We start from the raw sequence: 25,628 nt of genomic DNA, 5'->3' as shown, positions 1-25,628 counted from the left end.
AAAATAATTCTAAATGAGGGTTATAATTAACTAGGAGTTGGTTAGATAGTTGGTTAAGTTGGTTAGATGCGTAATTCAATTTTCTACATGTGATTACTAACTGCTCAGTAAGTGGTTACTGATAGTTTAATATGTGATTAGTGATAATTCAGTATGTGATTAATATAAGTTATGGATTTGGTTACTACCTAAAAGTTAGTTAATAGTAGCGACAGAAGTTGAATAAGGCGACTATCTCAAGTATTTCGACAATCAATGGGTCATTAATAAGGGAAAAGACTTCAAATTTCAGCCATTTGCATTTGGAAATCTTATGATAACATATGCATAAAGAAAAATAAGAAGCAAAACTTCATGTAGGGAATTTATTTAAGTACTTCCCTTCAATACTATGTAGTGCCTTTATAGACTTTCATGAACTTAATTTGCCATGTATCTAATATGAAAGCTTCTAAGATCTATTTAGCATGTGTACTAAGACACTTAAATATGGAGATTACACATTAGTTGACATATTTGTCAATCTTATTCTACTTTCCATGTTGTGGTAACATAACCCATACAAGTAGTTTGAACACCACATACATTTTCCCTAAAACTTCAAATCATTCAAAGGATATTGGATCCTTTCACTATATGGAAATGGAAGGGCTATATCACCACAACATTTCCAATGAAAATTGTTAGAATTTTCTTTAATCGAATAATTCAATAAATAAAATAGGACAAGAAAATTTCATCTGTTACAACTTAACAAGATGACTAATATCCATTGGGTATGCAAAGGCAGGAAGAGGAGAATTATAAGCCATATATGCACTGGCTTTGTTGACCATCTCAGTTGGATGAAATTCATCAAAAAATGGACGAGTGTTTCTGTCCTTGCATGGCTCCTGATTAGGAATACACTGCCCATTGGATCCCACTTTGCAACATGTCAAATTCGCCTTATCTGAAAGTTAAACCAACCAAACTTAACAATATATAAATTTAAAAAAAAAAAAATGATTGAGTTATTACAAGAAAAAATGTTCAATTACCTAACTTCATGCTATCGCCTTTCATGATACCGGTGTTAATGAAGATGAATTTTGCATTAGGTAATTCCTTATTGTAACGGTCAACAAGGGCCTTAAGTTTGTCATTGAAAAGTAGTGCTGCTTTACTCTCTTCTTCAACACACTCAGAACCATTTTTCCCATGTCTATTTATTTCATGTGGAACACAACCTATAAGCCCTAATCCAATCAAAGAAAACTTTCTTGCTCCAAGATCATACAAAGCCTTTAAATAAGTTGAATGTTCTTGGACAAGAGCTGCAGCATATTGGTCAGCATTATACTTTCCATTAGATGGATACTGTTTTGGCAGAAAGTAGTTGTTAAGGTAATCATTGCTTCCTATATTCACATAATATAAGCACTTATTGAGGTGCTGTTGCACTTTGTCTTTCCCGAGTTTCTTAGAAATCTGAGAAACAATATCTTTGTGATGTTCTAACTGCATTCCCATGCTGATATCTATACCCTGCAATATTTCCAACGCGGTAGATGATCATGATCCATATAATATGAACTTTCAATCCACCGCGCTAACGTTGCTATAAATTTATTACTAATTGAATTACCAAGTGTGTTCCGGTCTCGTTGCGAATTCCTGCTGCACCGGATGCATAATTAACACCTTCAACAAAGTTTGTACCATTGATATTTGCATGGGCAGGAATATAATGGTCAAATCCCAAAATATCAGCTGCAATAATAGAATCCTAATTAAGTTCAATATATAAAATATAAAAAATAAAAAATTCAAGAATCAAGTTCATTCTCAAAAAGCATTAATTCCATTATTACTGAGTATGTCAACAGAAGTTTTTCCATTGGTAAATCTTCCAGTAGGGCCAGAAGGAAAATCAATCCCATAAGGTTTGTAATTAACTTTAGCATCGGTATTAAGGTTAAGGTTATTTCCATTATCTGATAAAGAATCTCCAAAAATGAAAAGACAAGGTACTTGGGGTACTCCAACAACACAATGCATTGCACTGGAAAACAAAAATAGAGCTACCAGCCATAACTTATTCTCACAATCCATTTCAAATGTCACAAATCAAAAGTTTGTTATCACTTATGATTCAAAATATTTTGAGTAATATATATATAGAGAGAGGATAGCTATATTTATCTTAAATATTAGAATGGCTCAAATGAATTCTATAGTGATTGAATTAAAATTACTTGCATGCTGTATATGATAAATGACTGGAGCTTACAAAAGAGAAGACTAATTCAACTGTTTGTAAGATATTTATCTGCCATAAGATTCTCAAGTTATGAAAAACCAACAATTGTGGACGTTTATTGTGGGTTACAGAATTTAGCACAAGTTTATTTATAGGCAACTATTGTTTTCCGCTAAAATGTTAGATATTCACCACAAAGGTAAGTGAACACACCTACATTTTAGCACAAAATTACGTTCTCAAATGCTAAATTCTTTTCAAAATAATTCATGAATAGTTAATTTTAGAAAGGGATTCAATTTAAAGAAAGTAATTTGTTCTTTATGTTTTTAAAAATGATTTTTATCAATACATTTTTTAAAATAGTAAAATTTATTTTAAACTCATTTTTATAAGAGTGAAGACCCATTTTGGTCCCTCACAAAAACTACAGAACCCAAATTAGTCCTCCACAAAAAATAGGACCCGATTTAATCCCTTACAAAATATAACCGGGCCATATTAGTCCTTCTGGGGATATTTTTTTCAAACCGGTTTTTTGTTCTACTTTTAAACCGTGACTGGACCGCCAAGTCGTATTTTATTTTTCATTTTTAATATTTTAAATACTAAATTGATTTTTATTTTTAATTTTGATTTTATTTTTAAACAATTCAGATTTTAAAATACAAAAAATTAATTTTGATTTTATTTTTAAACAATTCAGATTTTAAAATACAAAAAAAGATAAGATTTGTTCTGAAAAGGAATCGAACTTAAGACATTTAGGTCACATCCTATGCCTTTACCACTATGCCAACGTACACTTGTGACAAATAATTCGCATGATTTATAGTAATATTAAACAATTCTAAATTTAAAATATAAAATATAAAATTTGTACCCATGAGGTCTCAAACTCAAGTCCTTCATATTTAATGATAGTCACTTCAATGTACTGTAAATATGAAAATTGATTTAAGAGCGGGTGAATCAGTTAGATTAATCGGTATTAGTGAATTTTTCTCGATTATGAATGTTAGCAATATTGTTCTAATTTTTTTCGAAATTGTTATAATAGTTTCAAAAAAATCAAAACATTGTTAACATTCATTATCGAGAAAAATTCACTAATATCAATTAATCTAATTCATGCAACCCCTCTTAGATTACTTTTCATATTTACAATAAAGTGACTACCATTTAATTTGAAGGGACTTGGGTTTGAGACCCCGTAGGTATCAAAATTTATATTTTTTGTTTTAAATTCAGAATTGTTTAATATTACTATAAATCATGTCAATTATTTGTCATCAATGTATGTTGACATAGTGGTAAAGGCATAGGATGTGACCTAAATGTCTTGAGTTCTATTCCTTCTCAAAACAAATCTTATCTTTTTTATATTTTAAAATCTGAATTGTTTAAAAATAAAATCAAAAATAAAAATCTATTTAGTATTTAAAAAATAAAAATGAAAAATAAAATACGACTTGGCGGTCCAGTCACGGTTTAAAAGTAGAAGAAAAAACTGGTTTAAAAAAAATATCCCCAGAAGGACTAATATGACCCGGTTATATTTTGTAAGGGATTAAATCGGGTCCTATTTTTTGTGGAGGACTAATTTGGATTCTGTAATTTTTGTGAGGGACCAAAATGAGTCTTCACTCTTTTTATAAATTAAAAGATTAGTTTTGATATCCAAAAGTAAAATATACATTAATGAATATTAAATATAGCCAAAATCACATAACTTTTTTTAAGAAAATATATTTTAAAATCATTTTATGAAAAATTATTCAAAATATCTTCAAATTTCATTCATTTAAAAATAATTGATTTTCAAAAAGGTTATAACAAAATGATAAAATACATAAAAACAACTATGAGTTTTGACGTTTCTCTGTTAAAGTGGGAGCGAGACTCACTCAAGTGGTGTGGTATTTAGAGGTGTGTTCGATGACCAACTAGACAACTACCTTTTTTAGTCAGATCTTCCTTCCTCCTCGTTCTCTCCAGATGTTTGTTGTGCTTGTGACTTTAGTATATATCAGATATGTTGTTGGTTGGATGATTCCTTTTTGGAGTCCAGTTCAATGGTTGTTTCTAGCTTGTTTGTTTATCTCTTTTTTGTTCGGTTGTTGTTAGGTTTGACCTCTGGTTGTTCTTTTGGGCTTTGTCGATCCTATTTTAATGCGTTGCTAGTGCTCTTGGTTTTCGTGTATAAATTAACTTGGTTCTCTTTGTTTTTTAAGTTTTAATATATGGTTTCTGATTTGTTATTAAAAATACATTTTATAAAAACTATTTAAACAAATTTTTCTTTTTTGCAATTTTTTTAAACAATAATATGGGCTCATTTGTTATAGTTTTTTATGGGACGTCCGCAAGGCCCGAGATGAAAACCATGTTGGTTCTCAATGGATCACGCATGGAAGGAAGTGGATCCTACAAGGGTACATAGAGCGATACACGATGGTGGAAGTGGCGGTAGGAAGCACAGACAAAGGGTTGAAATGTTGGTTATTAAGGGCTTAACATCAGACTGCATGTTCCGCGAAAAATTAGGGCTCAAGGGAGTCTGTAGCTTGAGTGATATACTAAACAGGTACATGAATTGACAAGAATAAATTTTAGATTAGGAGAGCGAGAAAAACTAAGGAGTCGGAGGTGCCTTATGTTACAAATTAAGCTCTAAAGAGGGACAATACCCATCAAATGGACTACAGAGGTTGAGGACCCGATGGAGGGCTCCTCTCCTACGATCTCTTGATGAGATTTCTCCTCTTTGGTTGTTTTCATTATTAGGCCTCTAACCTTGTCTGCCTCCATATCCACGACCGCGTTCACGTTCTTGATTGCCACCTCGTCTTTGGTTTCTTCAAGCATGCTCTTGTCGAATTGAGTCAACTCTTCTTGAGTACTTGCTCCTTGATATCTTCCTTATTCTTTTTCTTTAGTTCATAAGCTTGCAATGACCTAAGAAGTTGCTCCATTGTCATGGCTTCCAAATACTTTATCTCTTCGATGACGGTGACAATTGCTCAAACTTTGGATCTACCGATCTAAGAACTTTCTCCATGATTCTTACATCATCATACTTCTCTTCGTTTCTTTTTAAGTTATTATTAACTGTCAAAAATCATAGATAAGTTCACCTTCTTTCATACGCAATGCTTCAAACTCTCCTCTTAGTGTTTGAAGACGTGCCTTCTTCACTTGATCGATCCCTTGTAAGAAGTTTGAAGGGCCGGTCTTGGCTTTTTAGAGGCCCTGGACAAATAATAAAAATAGACCCTAATAAAAAATTAAAGGATTTTGATATTTTTTTTAGTTTTAATTTTAATGATTAAAAAATAATTATATATAAATATAAAAATGCATAAGAGCAAAGATTTTGATTACTTTGATTGTTCATAGTAGAATTTGTATTTTTCGGTTTTTTTTGACATTATTTATAAAATCCTTTATCATAAAATAATCTCATAAAAAAATAATCTTCTAAAAATAATCTTTTATGAAAATTTATTTAAAATAACAAAAATTTAAGAGATATTTTAAAATTTAAAAAGATTATAACAAAATAGTAATTTATAAAAATCTTAAATGACTAGATTAATTTGTAGTTCATCAATATAGGAATCGAACCTTAGATGTTGCAGTAGACTTGGGATTCCAAGAACTTTTGGATTGTCCGCTATGGCACTTGCTTACTTGACAGTAATAACGTAACACATAATATTTAATATATTTTGCATTAGTTTACAAAACCCATAAAATCAAAATTTGAGGCCCTCTTTTTTTTTAGGCCCTGGGCTATGGGCCTGCTTGCCCTGGCCCAGGGCCGACATGCTTCTTTGATCGACTTTGCTCGCAAGACCTTTTCGAACGTGCCTTCATCTAATCCTTGACAGGTTAGAAATAGAGCCTTTTTGTCTCATTTCCTTAAGTCTCTTAAACTATCCTTTTGAATTATGAAGTGCCTTCATTCTCCGGGTCGACAAGGCCTTTCTCAACTATCTCCCACACGTTGTGTGCGCCAAGGAAGCCTCCATTCTTAAACTCCAACTGTTGTAATTTCTCTTTGTGAGCATCAAAACTTGGAAAGGAACACCTTTATTCGCCATCTTTAGGAGGATCTTCAAGCTTTGGTACCACTTTGTTGGAACGAAGTTTTCGATAAGTGGAGAAAGTGTTTAAGTATTTGAGAGAGGATATGGAACTTTTGGGATAGGGGAGGCTACTTGTATTATTGTGTTTATAATTTTTAGCTTGCATACAAATACAAACTCAGGTACATCACCTATATTTATACTAGTGGCATTACTTAATCAACGACTAGAATTTTGCCACCACAAACTTAATCTAATCTTAATCTAATTGTTATAAATCACTCTCTAAAATTTTCTCTACTATTTTACAAGATCCCTACTTATCCTTATCTTCTAGAGAGCTCAATGGATCTCTCTAGAGTAGACTTTTAGAAGTTAGATCTACTGCAACAAAAATTTTGACTTAAAATTCCTAAGGCCTAAAAACTAACAAACCCAAAATCAATCTAAATATTCAAAACCTTAACCTTGATTCTCAATGTGAGACTATTCTACCCAAGCCGAAACAACAGGTATTATATTTGAGACATACAGAGATTTGAAAGCAAATGTTTAATTATTTTGGACAAAAATATCACAAAGATCATTAATCAGGCAACATGGTCTATTCAAGAGTATGAACATTTGGCATATGATTTATATGAGACAACAAAGAAATAAATTTTAAAACTGACAATACATAACACATTCCAAGAACATTAACTAGTGATACAATTTAATTTGCCTCCAGCAAGAACATGTTCATAGATCAGAGCTGAGCTAAGTGGCTAATATCAACAGGATAAGCATCATCAGGAGATTGAGCATTGTAAGCTCTCTGAGCAACAATAATATTTCCAGCTTCAGTTGGATGAAAAGCATCCCAAAACAAATGCTCTCTTCTATTCTCACATGGTGTTTGCAATGGTAAACATGTAATTTGAGCATTGTTCCTTCCTACTCCACAACATCCAGCATTTGTAACACTGAAACCTGAAATTAAGGTACCATGTTCATGTTATTTGATACTTAAGAAAAGTGACTAGAGAAAAGCTAATAGGACAGAAAGTTAAATTACCATAAGCTGAAGGGTTGCTTATAATATCTTGAAAAATACCATAAGAGTTTACAAAGATAACTTTTGAATCAGGAAGCTCGTTGCTTAATTGATCAACAAGAGATTTCAGTCTGCTGTTGAACATTTGGTTTGCTGTATTGATATGTTCCACACATGTTATACCATCTTCGCTGTGTAGGGCCAATTCATTTGGACTGCACCCTACTTGACCAATCCCGAATAGTATCATTTTCCTTGCTCCATAGGTATATAGAGTCTGAATCACAAACACAAACAGTAAATCTTACAATTCAACGATTCAACAATTCAACTAACTGTGTAAAAGAGAGTTAGAATTGAAGACTTACTCTAAGATGTTCGGTATAAGCTTCAACAAGAACATCAGCAAAGGCTTCTGGTGTATACTCAGTAGCTGTTGAATAGATTTCAGGCATGAAATAGTTGTTCAAGTAATCATTGCTACCCAATCCAATTGAGTAAATGCATTTTCCCAAGTAACTTGCAGCTTCATCCTCAGTTCCTAGTAAATTCACCACTCGTGACACAGTATCTTGGTGATTATTCACTTGGCCACCAAAACTAATGCGCCCTCCCTACAAACAAAACGAGGGGTCAGAGATAACCGTCAGATCATTAAAAACATTTGAGGTTAATCATAACAAATCGTAAAGTTACACACACGATTGTTCGTGATTTGTTGATAGCATAAAAAATGTTAACTCGTATATCTATTGTTAAAAAAATATGAATATACCAGTTGCTTTCCAGTTTCATCTCGAATTCCAGCAGCTGCAGATGCATAATTGACTCCTTTGAGTATGGCATCATCACTGGCCAATGCATATGGAGGAATGTAATCATCGAATCCCAATAGTTCAGCTGATGAATTCCACAAATGGTTAGAAAAAGTAAAAACAATTTACAATGCACTAACAAGATGTGAAAGAATCCTATGTTTGCAAGAATATGTCCTAATTTAATCTTTTGTTGGTTTTTACCAAATTGGTACTTCTGGTAATTATGGATCTGTGTGGCAGGAAACACTGGCCCATGGTGTGTACTTTGTTTCTTTTTTTTGCATTTCAACCTTTGTCAAAAATGTAAACCATACTGTCTTAAATTTCATATTTATTGCCACCATACAGACCCATGTGCATATGAGAATGGAATTTCATATTTAACATAGTACTAATGACTATTTTACAACGGTTTCGGATGAGATTTAAACTTTCTCAATTTATACCAACAATTTCTATGTTGGACAAATTTATTTCAACTGGACTCAGTTAATGGGAAGTGGAATTGATCCCTCAGACTAGTTGGCCGTAAGGTCGGATATTAAATAAGAGAAAGTTTGGTCGATAAAAATTTGTAAATTTGGTTCTAATTTTGAACCAATTACAACAATTTTTGTTAACATGTCTTTATCTTATATTTAACACCAGAGATGGAGTATCTAAGCAGTTGAATGCCACTAAAGATAACATGCAAAAATATATTTCAAAAGTTAGGTAAAGTAAAGACCTTAGGCTATAAGGATGTCATTGACTCATCATGATTCTGACCATGATGATGATTACATATGTGCATGCATGCATGTTCAATTAATCTAAAAATTAAGACCATATAAATAGCTACTGTTGAGTATGTTTATAATTAGAAGCATTACTACAATTTACAAGTGCATGCAATGTTAAAGAAAATGAAGGCTCTTACCAATCTCATCAACAGTGGTTTTCCCATTGGAAAACCTCCCAGAAGGTCCATCAGGGAAATCAATTCCATAAGGAAGATAATCAGCTCTAGCCAAAGAGCCAAGAACATTATTGTTACCATTATCCACCAAAGAATCACCAAAAATGAAGTAACAAGGAACTTGTGGATCAGCTCTAACTCCACTCCACAAACCAAGTACACCAACCAAAAACAATGCAAGCATGGGTATGAGATCCTCAAATGCCATTGAAGCAAGAAATGGTAGGTAGTAGATAGACAGTGATGTGTGTGTATGTGTGTGTGTGAGAGAGTGAATGAAGTAGTGTGAGAGAAGAGTGTAAATATATATAGTGGAAATAGTAGTAATAAGCAAGAAATAGTATTTTGTTTTTACAGTTGGGAGTGTAGATAGGTGCATTAAATTGACGCGGATATAACGTGAAACTCAATATCATAGCCCCACATACTAGTTCTGTTACTTACTACCACCACCTCATTCATATCCAATCACTGATGGATCTTACTTTAATGTACTAAATTGCATCTTGCAGGGATGGAAATTGTTCAACGTTTCTTCGTTACTTTAATGTAAAGGTTATTAGTTCTAGATGCTAGTTCAATACATAATTAATGAATAATTAAGTATACTTGTTCGTTGACAAATCAAAAACTGCATTTATAGTAATACTTCTTGATTAGTACAACTACTCTATTTGAACGTAACTATAAGATTTGATTTTCTTATTTTATTTGTAAACTTTCCACATGCATTATTGATTTTTTTTACAATAATAGTATTTTTATTAAGTCTAGGCAAACTGCAACTACCGTTTTTATATTTGATTTTGTAATGGTTACGGTTAGGATCAAGTATGTGTGATTAAGTCTTGTAATGATTAAAAATGGATAAAATGTCGAGTTTATAAGATGAATCAAGGCTAGTAATTAATGTAGGTGATGAGTCATTTCTAGAAAGATCGTTGGGAATCAATTGAATGATTTAGTACCGCATCAGTTAGAAATGGAAGAAATGTTGAATATATAGGATAAAAGAATCATACCCATAATGCCTAAAGGATTTTTGTGGATATTTTGCGTCAAGGTCTCTTGGATCCTAAATGTTTAACACATTGACATTTTCGGTACTTTCCTCCCCGGACTCCTCAACAACTAGTGTCAGAGCCATGTTAGGCTCGGTGGGGGAGCAGAAATGAATCCTAGTATAGATCATGGCTAGTGATATGGGTGACTCACACTTCTCAAGGAGATTGTTACAATTCAAGTGTGAGGGGCTAAAGTCTCGCATCGACTAGAATTGGAGAAAATGTTGGGTATATAAGAGTAAGGACTCATACCCCTAATGTATTAAGGTTTTAGGTGGATATGTGGTGTCAAGGTCTCTTGTATCCTAAACATTTAGTTCATTGACTAATGGTAGTGTCTTGAGCGTTGATAGTCATGAAATGGACAGTGAAGATTTGATTAAGGAGGCTGATAAATATCCTCAATTTTAACGCTTAGTTATCCCCTCGATTTTTAGGAAAACTGAGGTGCAAAATCTTTTTTTTTTAAGTTACATTGTCTACTCAGAATATTAAAACACAATATAGCAACAAATCCAACTTCTTAGCTGTGAAGAGTTATCTATTCCAAACATTGGAAAATGTTATATGGATATAATGCATCCAACTTCTAAAGGAGGTATTTATTCCAACCATTGGAAAATGTTTTTCTCCACTTGCAATCTATCATAAAGTTCTTTTTCTTACTTTTTAAAGGAAATGATAAACATCTATCCCGATGAGTGATGCGTATGAGTTAGGATTAGAGTAAAATCTATTTAAGGAGTGCTTTTATAGTTAAATATGATTATATATCCCTCGGTTATTATGAAAACTGAATGGTTAGATCATTTAATTTACAAATAAAAAATATAATAAAAAGAGAAGTTACTGTTTTTTTTCACCTCGGTTATGCAAAAATCTGAGGTAATATATTGTTTTTCAAACTAATTAAAACGTGGCGCGCATGCATTTGAATCATATCACTAGAATAGCAATGATCATTTATATTCAAGTCGTAACATCTCTTTTGGATTTTCAATGAGGCTTTGTTGAGCTATTTAAACGTCTCATTTCCAACTCTTTGTGTCTTTAAACCTTGTTTCAAAGTCTTTTTGTATTTTTAACGTCTCATTTAAAACTCTCTGTGTCTTGTTACCTTGTTTCGAAGTCATTATTTTATTCAAAAATGGATGCAATCTTCTGTTCGTTACCAATGAAAAGTTTGTTGGTTTCAGTCATTTTGAAATAAGGTTAGTTGTTAACAAACAAAGATTGAATGATTACTTTCATATTCTACATGGCCCCATATACACTAATCTCGTTAAAGAGTTCTCGATGAATGTCTCCATTGTGCCAACTGGTCACGATGAAGTCATCATGTCCTATGTCAATGGCTCTCATTTCTTCATTACCCCATCATTGATTAATATGACAATCAACTATCCAGAGATAGGTAGTTGTGTTGAACATTATTAATTCAACAATGTCTACTCAATCCTCCTTCATCGAATTTATGCCAACCAAGATAAGTCCACCAGCCATGCTTCTTTACGGTCTATTGCAAAATTTTGGTTTTAACTTCTAGTGACAAATCTCTGCCCAAGAGAGAAACAACTGAAAACGCTTACTTGTTATGACAAGCATCTCTTTTACTTCCTCACCTACAACATCACAGTTACCATTTTCAACTTCTTCAAGGAAATGATAAGCATTTCTCGAGAGGAAATAATTTTCCTCATACCATATGCAGGAGTTATTTCTGAACTTTTCTCTAAGTTATGGATAGTTAGGAATGATGTTGAAGTTGAGTGGACTGAGAAGTTTGAATATGTGGAACTTTTTTCTTATTTTTTATTATCAATGAAATATTTCTTTTTTCTATTCTTGTTTATTGATAACAAAGATTAATTAACAAAGAACAACATGGAATCTCGAAAACACACCGAGTGATAAATCATTGAATTTTTTTAAAATGCAATAAAGGGATTCGAAGCGAGATACCTTATAGATATATTACCTCAGTTCCCCAAAATAACCGAGAGAATAAATTTATCATTATTTTTATGTATACAAAATGGCGCTCACTTATAGCTTTGTTACCTCGATTTTTTATAACACTAAGGTAAAATATTATTTATTTTATTAAAAAATCAAATGAGGCACTCCCAAGACATATAGTCTCGGTTTTTAGCATGTTCGAGATGAAAGTTTCGTCATAAAAAGTGTTATTCGTTGTAGTGCCAATACATAGCAAATGCATTTATGCGAATCTGATACGACTTAAACGCATTTCCCGTAGGAGTTATACATACCAAATATAGATTAAACGCAATTATGCATATCTAATACATACTAGATGCATTTCTACATAGTTGGCGTTCCCCCTTCGTATCTATCCATTCCAAGGGCGATAAGCGTTGGATCCTAGAGACATCCACCTCGATTTGAATCAAGCCTCAGGGGTAGGGACGAGGATCATACTCTTGGCTGGGGAACGTTCCTCTATGATACGACCATATCACTCCAATCTAGCCGGTATCCCCAAGGCTCGCCCCAGGGAAAGCAAGTAATTCACTAAATACAGCGAAAAAACATGGCAACCAAAAACAATAGCTAACATCATCCATTATGCCAAGCCTCAAATCAAAAAGCATAAAAGCTCGAATAACATGTCTGCCACTTCGTGGCGATGAAACTCTTTTTTTATTTTTTTCTTTGTAAAAGCAGACAACACTTTGTAGCCGGTGTGGAGAAGACTCAAGGCTACCTTGATGAAGACCGGCGATGCCGCCAAGACAGATAAACTTTGTATTACAGGGATAACAAATAAGCCATGACATTACAAAAAATCGCAAACAATCAGAGTTCATATATAACAATAATAATAAAATGGAGCTGAGTGCGGAGCTCCAAGCTAAACAATATCCTAATCATTAAGGTAAAAGCATTCTCACAAATATTAATAATTATTACACCCAAGGTGTAAAATCATGGGAAACATTGTAGGAAATAAAATAATACAAAAAAATCAAGGTGAGGTGCCAGGACCACCTTTTTGAATCACCATGGGTGCAGCTTGAGATGGGATCAACGCCTCGGCCGAAATTATTGCAGTACATCATAACTTCCTTTCCTGCTCAACGACTTGGTCAAGAACCCCGATCATAACCTACATAGTCCGCTGAAGGGAATCATGATGCGTCTGTCTCATACTGGCCACCCTGCCTTTAAGAGCTTTCAAGGTCTCTTCATGAGCATCGGTTTCCTAAATAAGAGTTTATGATGATCCTCCACCTACGAGTCTTCTCATCAACAGTATCAGAAGCATCCCGATACCGCTTCTCCTCCACTTTGAGTTCATCCTCCAAATTAGTCACCCGAGCAGCCAGAGTAGAAGGAAAGTCATGGATTTTTGCCTCCTCTTGCAAAGAGTTGGCAAACTTGACCTTCTCCTACACTACAACAAGATCCTCTTAGAGAGAAGAGCACTTCAATTTCATTGCTTTACATTTCCCTTTCCAAGTATCTCTTTCCTTTGTGGTAATTCTTACAGCTAAGATGTCTCCCCTGCCAACAGAAACAAGGGAAAATAGAGAAGCATCCTTAATCATACCATGAGTAATTTTAGAGACAAGTTCCATCTTATCTCCCTTAGGGAGATTTTGAATGAAGGATAAATCTGACGTCAAGACAATAGTGGAAGCCTCTTCATGAGTGTGAGAAATTTTGGAAAAAGACGTCTGACATTCGCATAAAGAGAGTTACCTCTCTCAAGGCATCATCCACAACAACACGCATTCATTTTGGAGAACCCTCTTCTCGCGAGAACTGTTGATCTTCTTCTCGGGCCCTCTTTGTTGAAACTAGAGTCGGGGACGACTCCCCCATAATCAAAATGGACACAACATCCATAAGTTTATCTACCTCGCATGGAGAAATAGAAGTCGCAGTGGTAAATATATGAGCAGGGGCCGGAGTTGAAGTATTGGTCGTCGGAGGAGGCACCACGGCCTAAATACCTTGATCATTTGCAAGGTCGTAGAACATCTTCAGCTTGTTCACCATTTCCATGTTATCTTCAATAAGAAATCACATGTGTCAAAAAAATACTATGAAGACTCCGCTCTCACCAAATATTTTTTTCCTCTCCTCCTGGCTGACTGCACTCACAATAACATAAGTGTCAAACTGCTTTCTCTTCACTTCGATGGGAGATACCTCATCACGGACGAACCCTTTCTCTTAACCAAGTTTGTGGAACCAAGATCCTATTTTCTCCTTAATTTCCATGTCGTCTAAAGAAAGAAATCCAAACTTGGTACGGTGGGAGTAAACATCCCAGTTAAAGTGAATTTTTAGCTAGTACTTTGAGAATGAACTCCTGTAGAGGCTAGAAGACTCATAGGGAAGTTAACACCTAGTGAGATGGGCCTCTAACATAATTGGAATCATCAGCAAGAAGCGCCTTAGAAAATCACCTCAGTCTTTGGTGAAGTCATCAAACCAAGGACTGACCTGATGGAAACTATTGAGCCCATGATTGTGGAAGTTGTAGTGAGAGGTGCGCCTCTGATGGAACAAATCAAGGAATAACTCAAGGGAAGGTTTCCAAGTTTATTCTTGGCACACAGACGGAATACCTTTATGAACACCTAGGATCCAGGATAAAGCTAGGAAGAAGTAACTTATAAGTGCTTCAAGATAACTACCTCAAAGTCAGAAAAAGGTAACCACAATCCTATTCTTGTGAACATGAAGTCCTAGATTGGGATCACACAATCATCAAAGGAACTACATATCCTCTTTTCCGACCCCAGTAGAAGAATCAACAATTCTAGGGGATCACTGACGAAAATTCCAGCAACATCTATGGGAGCCTCTGAACTCAGAATAGATGGAATGCCTCTTACTTTTGCATCCACCCAGACATGGTCTACTGTGTTCGTCTAGTCTCGAAGATCTAAGTAGGTCCTCACACAGCATCATCTGGCTCATAATTATCGGTCCTTAAGTTGAATAAAATTCTTAGCGTGTTCTCTCATCAGCTGGTTGGCTTGTATCTCCTCCTCGGTTAAAATGGGAGAGGGCATAGGGACCTCAACGCGATTAAATTCTTCGCCAATATTTGATAAAGGGATTTTTAATGAGCCGAATGAAAAAGTTATTTCCTCCAAGGAATTCCTAGATGCCCTTTCTGAGTCATAATTGTAACAGCCCGAGCCTTCTGCACTCCTGGCACTGTAACCTCACGATCTTCTCTACCCCCTCTCCTGGTAATCGAATCCTAAACCCTGGGGTTCAAGTACATGTTCAACCTATTCCCACTACCAATTGAGCTACTAGCTCAATTGGTAGTGGGAATAGGTTGAACATGTACTTGAACCCCAGGGTAAAGGGTTCGATTCCCACGAAAGGCAAAAACTCTACTAGAGAGGGGGGTAGAGAAGATCGTGAGGTGACAGTGCCGGGAGCGCAAAAGGCTCGGGCTGTTACAATAATAGTAATATAAAGGTACAATTTCTGGTTTCGTATGATTGCCACCAAAAGCGAGGAGATGAGAATCAAGAGATATCCCTATTATAGAGGTAGATGAAGTTTCGCCTTAAGAATCACTCACTGGATCTATCGTAATATCACTCATTCAGACTAAAAAAAATAAGAAATGGTGAAGATAAAAACTTGAGTTGAGGATTGTACCTGGTTATGTGAGAATGATGAAATATGAGAAGAGGAAAAAAAGAAAAGACTCTGAGCAAGGAACTAGAGATCGCTTCTATTGATATTCTTAGGGAAGCAGAAACGAAGACGTTTTTTGGAAAAATGACTGTAAGTTTGAATGCCAAGAATCAAAAATAATTTCCGAACGCTTAACTCCTCTTATTATAGACAGGCTACAGCTGAAGAATTTAAACCAACTAGGGAAAGAAGACATAGGATCAATAACTAGATTTTCTCTTGTGGATACACGTAAACTCGAGCACACTCGAGTACGGTATAAGCCAGATCGCGCCCTAGCATGTCGCATCCACACACATGTTAGAAGAAGGCTATGAAACTTTTCAATGATGGGACTACATTTAATAAGCTCGTTCCCCACTATTTTCTTAATTAATTTCATGGGTTTCTGTTCTATTTTACATTGGACAACATCCTAGAAGTCGACTCATATCACTTAAAGCTATTTTACGGGGATTAGTCTATATAAACTTGGTCAAATTAATCTTTTTTGAATAAAAATAAAATAAATTCTGATATAAGTCTAATTAACTAAAGTGGTTATGTCATTAACTAAAAAAAACATTTAAAACCTATCCGATTGACTTACATAAGGATATATGAATATTTTATAATTAAAAAAGTAAAATATAATATTTTATATAGACAATTTCATACTCTATCTGTTTTTTTAGCAAGAGATATATTGAAGGGATAACTAAGGGTTCTCCAACCTTGATACCAACAAACGGCACTAAACCGACAAAATTTTACATAGTTCATCTATTTAAACATAATTGAATATTTGTTCAACAAGATTTTTTAAAAATAAGTGGATGATATGTTATAGGTCAAACATAAACTTTGGTTTTATTTTATAGATCATATTTAGATTTGTCAACATATTCCGAATGCTAACCATGCGTTTCTTCTATTTATTTATTGATTCCGAATGCTAACCATGCGTTTCTTCTATTTATTTATTGATTGTTAGTTTTAAAATTTAATGTTATTTTTGTAAGACAAATGTAATTAAGTATAGAATAATTGACTGTTAAGTATCATATATGTTTGAATTTCTGGATTAATCATTGCTCTCGTTGCAGTGTTTTATAGCTGATGATTTGTTTAGTCACTAATTTGATTTGTAAACAAATAAATTTAATTTTTAATAGGGTTTCTATGTAAAGCTTGTGTTAATATGAATGTTTTGTAGATTGCTATTTGATTTCAATATAAACGTTCTTATAATAGTTGTTGAAGGTTTAATTGGAATGATAGGAAAAGCATAAAAGTTATTGGAGGAGTTATAGGAAATGGCCTGATGACACTGTTTTGATATGTGATGGATTATGGAACTCTTTATGGAGTATTACATATATTTATGGAGTATTACATAGTGATGCTTTGAACGAGTGTGACAAAAATCAATATCTTAAAATTTAATATTTTATTTGAAATAATTTTTAAAAAAAAAAATTATTATGCCTCTCTCTATTTTCTACTAAGATTGACACATCTTTTCTTTGTCTTTCTGATTATATTCTAAAGGTTGTTTTAGAAGAATTATAAACACATATGTATAACTGTTGAAATCCAACAGGTCATTAACGGGCCTAAAACACAACACATTAGCAAACGAATTCACGAACTTAAACGACCAAATTTGATACCTATGAACGGCTCGAACTAGACCCGCTTCCTAAGAATTATCGCATGTTAGATAAGACAGTCGTTGTTTCTTGGCTCTGACCATCTATCGACTTGGTTTAGGTTGTCGGCCAAGCTACAACCTTTTGTTGGTCGTCCACTATCGATACCGCAAACCGTCAAATCTCCTCCACCGCCACCGGCTGAATTCCTACGCCGCATGTAACACCCTTCTAAGTTCCACATATAATTCATAAATAATTTAAAATAAAAACCACCTCACAAGGGTGTCACACATCATAGAAAAACATCACAAACACAATTCTGCTCCATAATACGGGTTACAACAATAGTAATAACAACTTATAATTTAACACATCTTTTCAAAAAAACACGCAGCAGAATCATCGTGAAACCAACATAAGTAACTTCCGAAACTCATAGTATTTAGTCTCATCAAAAGTTGGAATTAAAATTAGTTTATCATCCAAAAATACTTATAAAGTATCTCAACATAAAAGGAACACTAGCTACTACAAATAGCGTTATTCATGACGAAGCTTCTTTGTAATCCGGAAAAAAATCGGAGTTTTATTCCAAGGCACGCCATATATATATATATATATATATATATATATATATATATATATATATATATATATATATATATATATATATATATATATATATATATATATATATATATATATATATATAATTTGTTGCCTCAGTTTTTATAAAAATTGGGGTGATATACCATTCAAGACATACTTCGAATCTCAGCTAATGCATTTTATATTTTTATTTGTTAACAGCTGTAAAATAAATGATTTAACCCTACGATTTTTTTGATAAAATGAGGGATAACATAATCAGATTTTACTATAAAATACTCGCTGAACAGAATTTTACCCTAATACTATCTTATTTGTAGCCGTCCCACCGTCGAATGCATCATTTTTTTAGGATGAATTGCAAAACTGAAAAAAAGTATTCTTTTACCTTGAACAAAATATGTCTTCAGCTTTTGCAATCCATCTCAAACAATGGTGTTGATATTGTTGTTTATGTTGCTGAAGCTTTTGAACAACTATGATGTATTCCTAAAAGTCTTTATTGATGAATTGCAAGTGCTAAAAAACATTTTCCAATTTTTTGAACAAACACCTGATTAGAAGTTGGATGCATTCCAAGCATGCATATTGTATACACTTGTGAAAGCAATGAGAATAATAGCATCAACAATCAATCTTTGTGAAGGCATGTCTGACATTCAAGACAGATCTCTACCACCTTGTATGGAACATGGACATGCTGCATTTTTATATTTTGGATAAACTATCTTAATATTCTACGAAGATTTATTGCAAACAATGTATTTTTTATATTCTGGGTAAATAATATAAACATTTAAAAAAAAGAATACTCTAACCCCTCGGGTTTGTTTTAAAATCGAGGGGTTAGAGTAAAAAAATTAGAAAAATGGTTACATTGTTTACCCAGAATATTAAAAATACATTGTATGTAACAAATATTAGATTGTTGCATACAATGTATTTTTAATATTTTGGATAAACAATGTAAGTATGTAACCATTTTTGAATTTTTTTATTTTACTTTAACTCCTCGGTTGTTTTAAAAACCGAGATAATAGTTAAGTGTTTTCTTTTACTATTCTCAATCAACGGTCTTAAACAAACCTTTGTTGTCCATTTAAAGGTTATCAACGCTTAAGAATCCACTATTAGCGATCTGCGTGAAAGCTAAGGGACATCCAGTATATAAGTTCTCTTACGATATTGGAAATCTAAATGAAACATATGAAACGTAAGAAAACTTGGAAATGTTCTCTTCGATGGATTGCAAGAGAAGAAAATCATATGGGTTCAAGGGTTGTTCTATTAAATTTTTATTTGTGTCAAAAAAAATTTGATTATAGATTTTAATTATCTTACCTTTTATTTTCACCAGAAACAAATACATGCAAGATCCGTACATGAAAAAGTTTCTCAGTATTTGATTTTGTCCAGAATATCAAGGAATTAAATATCCAACATATGGTCTTCAACTCTTCATGGACAATTAATGTAAAATAATTTATAAACACTGTAACAAGTTTTATTAAAAAAATGTAATATTATGGTAAAACTGTAACGAAATTTATTTTAAAAATAACTAATGACCCTTCAGTTTTTATGAGAAACCGAGATAAAAAAAGGCGCTATTTTTTGTAAATAATAAAAGTGCAGAAACTAGAGTTTGAACTAAGGGTGGCAAAATGGACGGTGGCCTGCCAGGCCGGCCCGCGCACCCGCCAATAAATAGCGGGTTAGATTGGGATTTTGAGCCCGCGGTCCACCAAAGCCCGCCCCGCCAAAACCCGCCGCCCGCCTAAGATCGCCCCGCCAAAGTCCGCCGTCCGCTAAAGCTTGCCTCACCTATGTGTTAAGCTCGTATCGCCTTAAATCTGCCTTTTTTAGTTAATTCTAGTAATTCAAACTCTTAATGATTTTATTTTATACATTTATTTGTAAATATATGCAATATTTTTTTAGGCAAATTTATTTAAAAAATGCTTTATAAAAAGTTGTTCTAAAAATAAGTGAAAAATTTAATTGAAAGGTAAAAAAAGACTATTAATATATTAAAAAATGAAAATAAATAAATTAATAAATAAATAGGCGGACAAGCCCGCCAACCCGCCACTTTGGCGAGGCGGACATGATTTTTATGCCCATTTTACTTGGCAGACATGCCCGCCCGCTCGCTTTTTGGCGGGCTTTAGGCGGGGCGTGGCGGGCGGCCTGTTTTGCCACCCCTAGTTTGAACCCATGCCATAATAAATCTTTACCTCGATGTTTTAAAAAACAATGTGTTAAGTCATTACTTTTCATGACGCCCTTCGTTACCTCGATTCTTTTGCCAATGTAAAATGTATTTCGCGTCCGACGTTAGAAGCGTTTTTTGTAGTAGTGGAACATAAATTTTGAAAAACAAAGCGTTCTCAACCTGATGTTACATATTAGAGCAAGACACCTCTAAATAATGGTAACTAATAAAACACTCCAAAAGCTCTTCCTTTGATACTTCACTAAGCTAGTCATGGGTATCTGCGCGTTACCCACGTGGAGGCAACATTCAAACAAAAAGGGTGAGTAATCACAATTCATTATAAAGGATATACATAAAAGATTAGTAAGTACAATTATCATCATTATAACAACCTATAACATCATTAGCAAATCATACTTACACTTATACATCATAATTAACACACATACAACTTCCATCATATAACTCATCATGTAATCAACTAACATCACGAAAGTCAACTCATCCCACAATCATCAACACAATTATGCAATGTCATATAAAATGTTATGCACGACAACGACTCAATACATGTGGTACTAATATGAATTCTTAGATTCATTTCACTCCTTTATCTCCATCATATGATCAATTCCCTCTTGGAACCGGAGTACACCAAAATCGCTACCATCACCATAGTAACGCTTCACTAAATCCCCGAACAAGGATTTAGCTACTTGCACTCAATCCGCACAATGAGATTGTGGTTCATCACAAGCGGACCACCGTCCAAAAGCACCATGAATGCATGATTCATAACATGCACAACAACATCACATATATATTCGACCACGACTAGTCAATTGCATCACCATCAATATAATTCATCATCGTATAACATATATATATATATATATATATATATATATATATATATATATATATATATATATATATATATATTCAAACATGCACATCATTAAAACATCATCATCATATCATCGTGAACATTACATAAAACATCATTAAAATATCATCATTAACATCACATACATCATTGTAACCACACTCAAGATTCGTCATTTACAACAATACTTCATAGCATACACTGTTATATTATAAAAATCACCTAAGCATGTTCTTTACAAAGATTATAACATATAATCACTTTAGTGCGGAAGCTACAAAGTACACGTATATACACGAACATGAATATAGGATCATTTTTCACGTTGATCTATTAGAGATTAATGAAGAGTAAGGAATCAAGGAATACCTGGATCCATCGTAGAATTACTCCCTTGGCTATAGTTCTTCCTCAACCAGTACTCCTCACGCCTCAGTACTCTTCAGATGGGGAGAAGAGTGAATATGCTTTTCGTACTGATATATTGGGGACCATAGCCCATTATATAGGTGATGGCCCATTAGAGTTCCCATTATCCCGAAATGGGCCATCTGACATCCACCCAATTTGACCCATATCAATTAATTGATAAATAATTAATTATATAAATAGAAAACTAATTAGCCTTATTACATAATTTGACCACTAAATCAATTAAGGCTTCATATTGATAAATAGCTAATATAATCAATTTAAATATATATGCCCACATAAAATTATTTAAATATTTTATTTAATAAAATATTCTAACAATCTCCCACTTGGGCAATATATCTTAATGATTATATCATTATTCTTTAGGCGCGCATCCGAATGCTATTTATCCTTAGATTTCTCCTTTACAATCTAGTTCACCTCACACATCAATAAGGGACCACCGCGGCTATCGTCACTAACTTAAGACGTGAAGGAACCCCGATGACCACCAAATCAATGCATTTGATAAAATAGATCGATATGGATGAGTGGCATGGAAATTTCATGCAATGTGATCTCTTTATCATGTCTATTTCCAACTGGTCCAACTAAAGTCTTTAGTGAGATCAAAAACTAAAGTTCCTTGAGTGCAATTTAAAACAAAATATTTGCACATAACCAAAAAATATAATGTTATAACATTAAAGATTAATAAACTTTATTTCTGCAGAATTTCAAATATAACATGGATTGTTCCGGAAAAAAATGAAACCAAAGTATAGAACATATAACAAAAAAAGAAGTAAGACTCCCACTAGTCCAAGGCAATATCAAAACCAAGACCCATGTGAGCAACATGCCCATGAAAAGACTTAGGCGTTAAGCCTTTGGTTAGTGGGTCAGCTAGCATTAAGTCTGTCCCTATATGTTCTATCAAAATCTGTTTCTCCTGGACTCTTTCTTTCACAACAAGATACTTGATATCAATAAATTTTGATTTTGTAGCACTCATGTTGTTGTTTGAGTAGAGTACAGCTGCACTATTGTCACAATAAATTTTCAAAGGCCTCTGGATGCTCCCAATGACGCGTAGGCCCGTGACAAAGTTTCGCAACCAAGTTGCATGATTTGATGCCTCAAAGCAAGCCACAAACTCCGCTGCCATGGTGGAAGGAGCCACTAAAGTCTGTTTTGCAGACTTCCAGGAGACGGCTCCTCCAGCCAAGAGGAAGATATAACCAGATGTGGAGCGTTTGCTGTCCGGGCATCCTGCAAAATCAGAGTCAGAATATCCAATGATCTCCAAGTTATCTGACTTCTGATAAGTGAGCACAAAATCTCTAGTTCTCTTCAAGTAGCGTAAAACACGTTTTACTGCCGTCCAGTGCTGCATACCAGGGTTGCTCAAATATCTGCCAAGAACTCCTACAATGAAAGCTAAGTCGGGACGAGTGCAAACTTGAGCATACATGAGACTCCCTACAGCTGAAGCGTAAGGAATCTTATCCATCTCTTTCTTTTCAAGATCCGTAATGGGGCACTGTTTGAGACTAAATTTATCTCCTCTAGCAACAAGTGTGTCTCCTGGTTTACTATCTTTCATGGAGAATCTATCCAAAACTGTATCAATATAGCTCCTTTGCGATAATCCTAAGATACCTCGAGAGCGGTCTCTAATTATTTGGATTCCTAAGACAAAGGAGGCGTCCCCAAGATCTTTCATCTCAAAATTTTTTGTGAGAAATCTCTTGGTTTCGTGCAATAAGCCTATATTGTTGCTTGCCAAAAGGATATCATCCACATATAACACCAAGAAAATAAATTTACTCCCACTGAACTTGTGGTATACACAATCATCAACTGGATTAGCCTCAAAACCACAAGAGGATATTACTTGATGAAATTTGAAATACCATTGACGAGAAGCCTGTTTAAGGCCATAGATGGATTTCTTAAGTTTGCAAACCATAGACTTTGGATCTCCCGATACAAAATTTTCTGGTTGTACCATATATATCGTTTCTTCAATGTTTCCATTTAGAAATGCAGTTTTAACATCCATCTGATGCAGCTCCAAATCAAAATGAGCCACTAAAGCCATTATGATTCTAAAAGAGTCTTTCGATGAAACTGGGGAGAAAGTCTCTTTGTAATCAATGCCTTCCTTTTGAGTAAAACCTTTAGCGACAAGACGAGCTTTATATCTCTCAACATTACCCTTTGAATCCCTTTTGGTTTTAAATATCCATTTACAACCAATGGGTTTCTTTCCTTCAGGTAATTCAACAAGATCCCAAACATCATTGTCACCCATCGATTTCATCTCATCCTTCATAGCATCAATCCACTTGAGAGAATTAGGACACTGCATAGCTTGACGAAAGTTGATAGGATCTTTTTCAGTCAAGCCAATGCCATCCTCATGTTCCTGAAGAAATACAACATAATCATCTGGAATTGCACTTCTCCTCTCTCTAATGGATCTTCTTAATAATGGCTGCTCTTGAGGTTGTTGAGTTTGAACTATAGGTGGTGCTTGAGGAAGAAACTCAGTGTTGTCTTCTTCTTGAGGGATGTTAGGAATAACATCTTGATTTGTTTCTGGATCCATTACTGGTAGAATGACAGGTATAAAGACTTGTTCATTCCCAGTAACAGTTTCTTCATCAAAAACAACACTCCTTATGCTTCCTTCCCCTCCAAACTCTACATCCTCAAGGAATCTTGCATTTCCCGTCTCAAAAATTGTTCTAGTGATGGGATTGTAAAATTTGTACCCGCGAGAGTATTCGGCGTACCCAACAAAGTAGCAACTAACAGTCTTTGCATCCAACTTACCTTCATGAGGCCTATAAGGTCTCGCTTCAGCTGGACATCCCCAAATGTGTAAGTGCCTAATGCTGGGCTTTTTCCCAGTCCATAACTCATAAGGGGTTTTAGTTACTACTTTACTAGGTACTCTATTAAGAATATAAACTGCAGTTTTTAATGCCTCTCCCCAAAGTGACTCTGGTAGGGAAGAATGACTAATCATACTTCTCACCATATCCTTAAGAGTCCGATTTCGTCGTTCTGCAACTCCATTCATGTTGGGTTTCCCCGGCATTGTATATTGCGGAACGATTCCACACTCCTTGAGGAAAAGCGCGAAGGGCCCAGGACGTTGTTCCCCTGATCCATCATATCGACCATAGTATTCACCACCACGGTCTGATTTGACGGCCTTGATTTTCTTTCCAAGCTTAAGTTCAACTTCAGCTTTGAAAGACTTGAACATGTCTAGGGACTGAGATTTCTCATGAATTAAGTACAAATAGCCATATCTAGAGTAGTCGTCTATGAACGTAATAAAATACTTTTGTCCATTCCATGAACCCGTAGGGAAAGGACCACATATATCCGTATGAATTAGTTCTAAGACGTCTTTAGCTCTATCAGCATCAAAATTTCTTTTGTTTGTTTGTTTACCCTTAATGCATTGTATGCAAACTTGAAAATTTGTCAAATCTAAGGGTCCAAGAATACCCTCTGACACAAGCCTTTGAATTCTCTGTTTAGAGATATGTCCTAATCGCTTATGCCATAAAGTGGCAGAACTTTCATTTAATTTTCGTTTTGTACCATGTGACTCTATTTGCATTATTTTGTTATAAGGACGTTCAATTTCAAGCATATAAAGATTATCATTTAAAGACCCGCAACCAATAACACTTGAATCAAACGAGAGACTAAATTTATTATTTCTAAATGAACAAGCATAACCAGATTTGTCCAAAACAGAAATAGAAATTAAATTCCGCCTAATAGACGGTGCAACATAAGTCTCAACCAAATCCAAATGAAAACCAGTCTTTAACAATAATCTAAAAGTCCCTATAGCCTCTACTGCAACTTTATTGCCATCGCCCACATAGATGAATCTTTCGGCATCACTTGGCGGACGGCTCCACAGGCAACC

General features: G+C 34.3%; 2 protein-coding genes across 2 annotated transcripts; both read right to left on the bottom strand.

Annotated features, from left to right (window-relative positions):
* Positions 1-300: 300 nt before the first annotated feature.
* LOC131607866 (GDSL esterase/lipase At1g29670-like) lies at positions 301-2,139 on the bottom strand. Its single transcript, XM_058879820.1, has 4 exons — positions 1,854-2,139; positions 1,628-1,752; positions 1,041-1,527; positions 301-952 (listed from the first exon to the last, which is right to left on the bottom strand). The coding sequence occupies exons 1-4, from the start codon at positions 2,092-2,094 to the stop codon at positions 744-746; spliced, it is 1,062 nt and encodes a 353-aa protein (XP_058735803.1). The 5' UTR covers positions 2,095-2,139; the 3' UTR covers positions 301-743.
* A 4,731-nt stretch (positions 2,140-6,870) lies between these two features.
* LOC131607865 (GDSL esterase/lipase At5g45670-like) lies at positions 6,871-9,587 on the bottom strand. The gene is made up of 5 exons (XM_058879819.1): positions 9,107-9,587; positions 8,145-8,269; positions 7,738-7,983; positions 7,391-7,646; positions 6,871-7,305 (listed from the first exon to the last, which is right to left on the bottom strand). Exons 1-5 carry the CDS (start codon positions 9,522-9,524, stop codon positions 7,082-7,084), a joined length of 1,269 nt encoding a protein of 422 aa, XP_058735802.1. The 5' UTR covers positions 9,525-9,587; the 3' UTR covers positions 6,871-7,081.
* Between the last annotated feature and the right edge of the window lie 16,041 nt (positions 9,588-25,628).

This window comes from Vicia villosa, linkage group LG5 (assembly GCF_029867415.1).
Source record: "Vicia villosa cultivar HV-30 ecotype Madison, WI linkage group LG5, Vvil1.0, whole genome shotgun sequence".
Lineage (NCBI taxonomy): Eukaryota > Viridiplantae > Streptophyta > Magnoliopsida > Fabales > Fabaceae > Vicia > Vicia villosa.
Note: the sequence above shows the minus strand (reverse complement) of the source record. Positions and strands in the feature narration are given on the sequence as shown.

Coding starts and splice junctions, on each gene's coding strand:
- LOC131607865 (XM_058879819.1), bottom strand. CDS start 9,524: ATGCACCTATCTACACTCCCAACTGTAAAAACAAAATACTATTTCTTG. Junction 7,984..8,144: donor ATGAAACTGGAAAGCAACTG/GTATATTCATAT, acceptor TTTTGTTTGTAG/GGAGGGCGCATTAGTTTTGG. Junction 7,647..7,737: donor CTTATACCGAACATCTTAGA/GTAAGTCTTCAA, acceptor TTTGTGATTCAG/ACTCTATATACCTATGGAGC.
- LOC131607866 (XM_058879820.1), bottom strand. CDS start 2,094: ATGGATTGTGAGAATAAGTTATGGCTGGTAGCTCTATTTTTGTTTTCC. Junction 1,753..1,853: donor AACTTCTGTTGACATACTCA/GTAATAATGGAA, acceptor CTATTATTGCAG/CTGATATTTTGGGATTTGAC. Junction 1,528..1,627: donor ACGAGACCGGAACACACTTG/GTAATTCAATTA, acceptor GAAATATTGCAG/GGTATAGATATCAGCATGGG.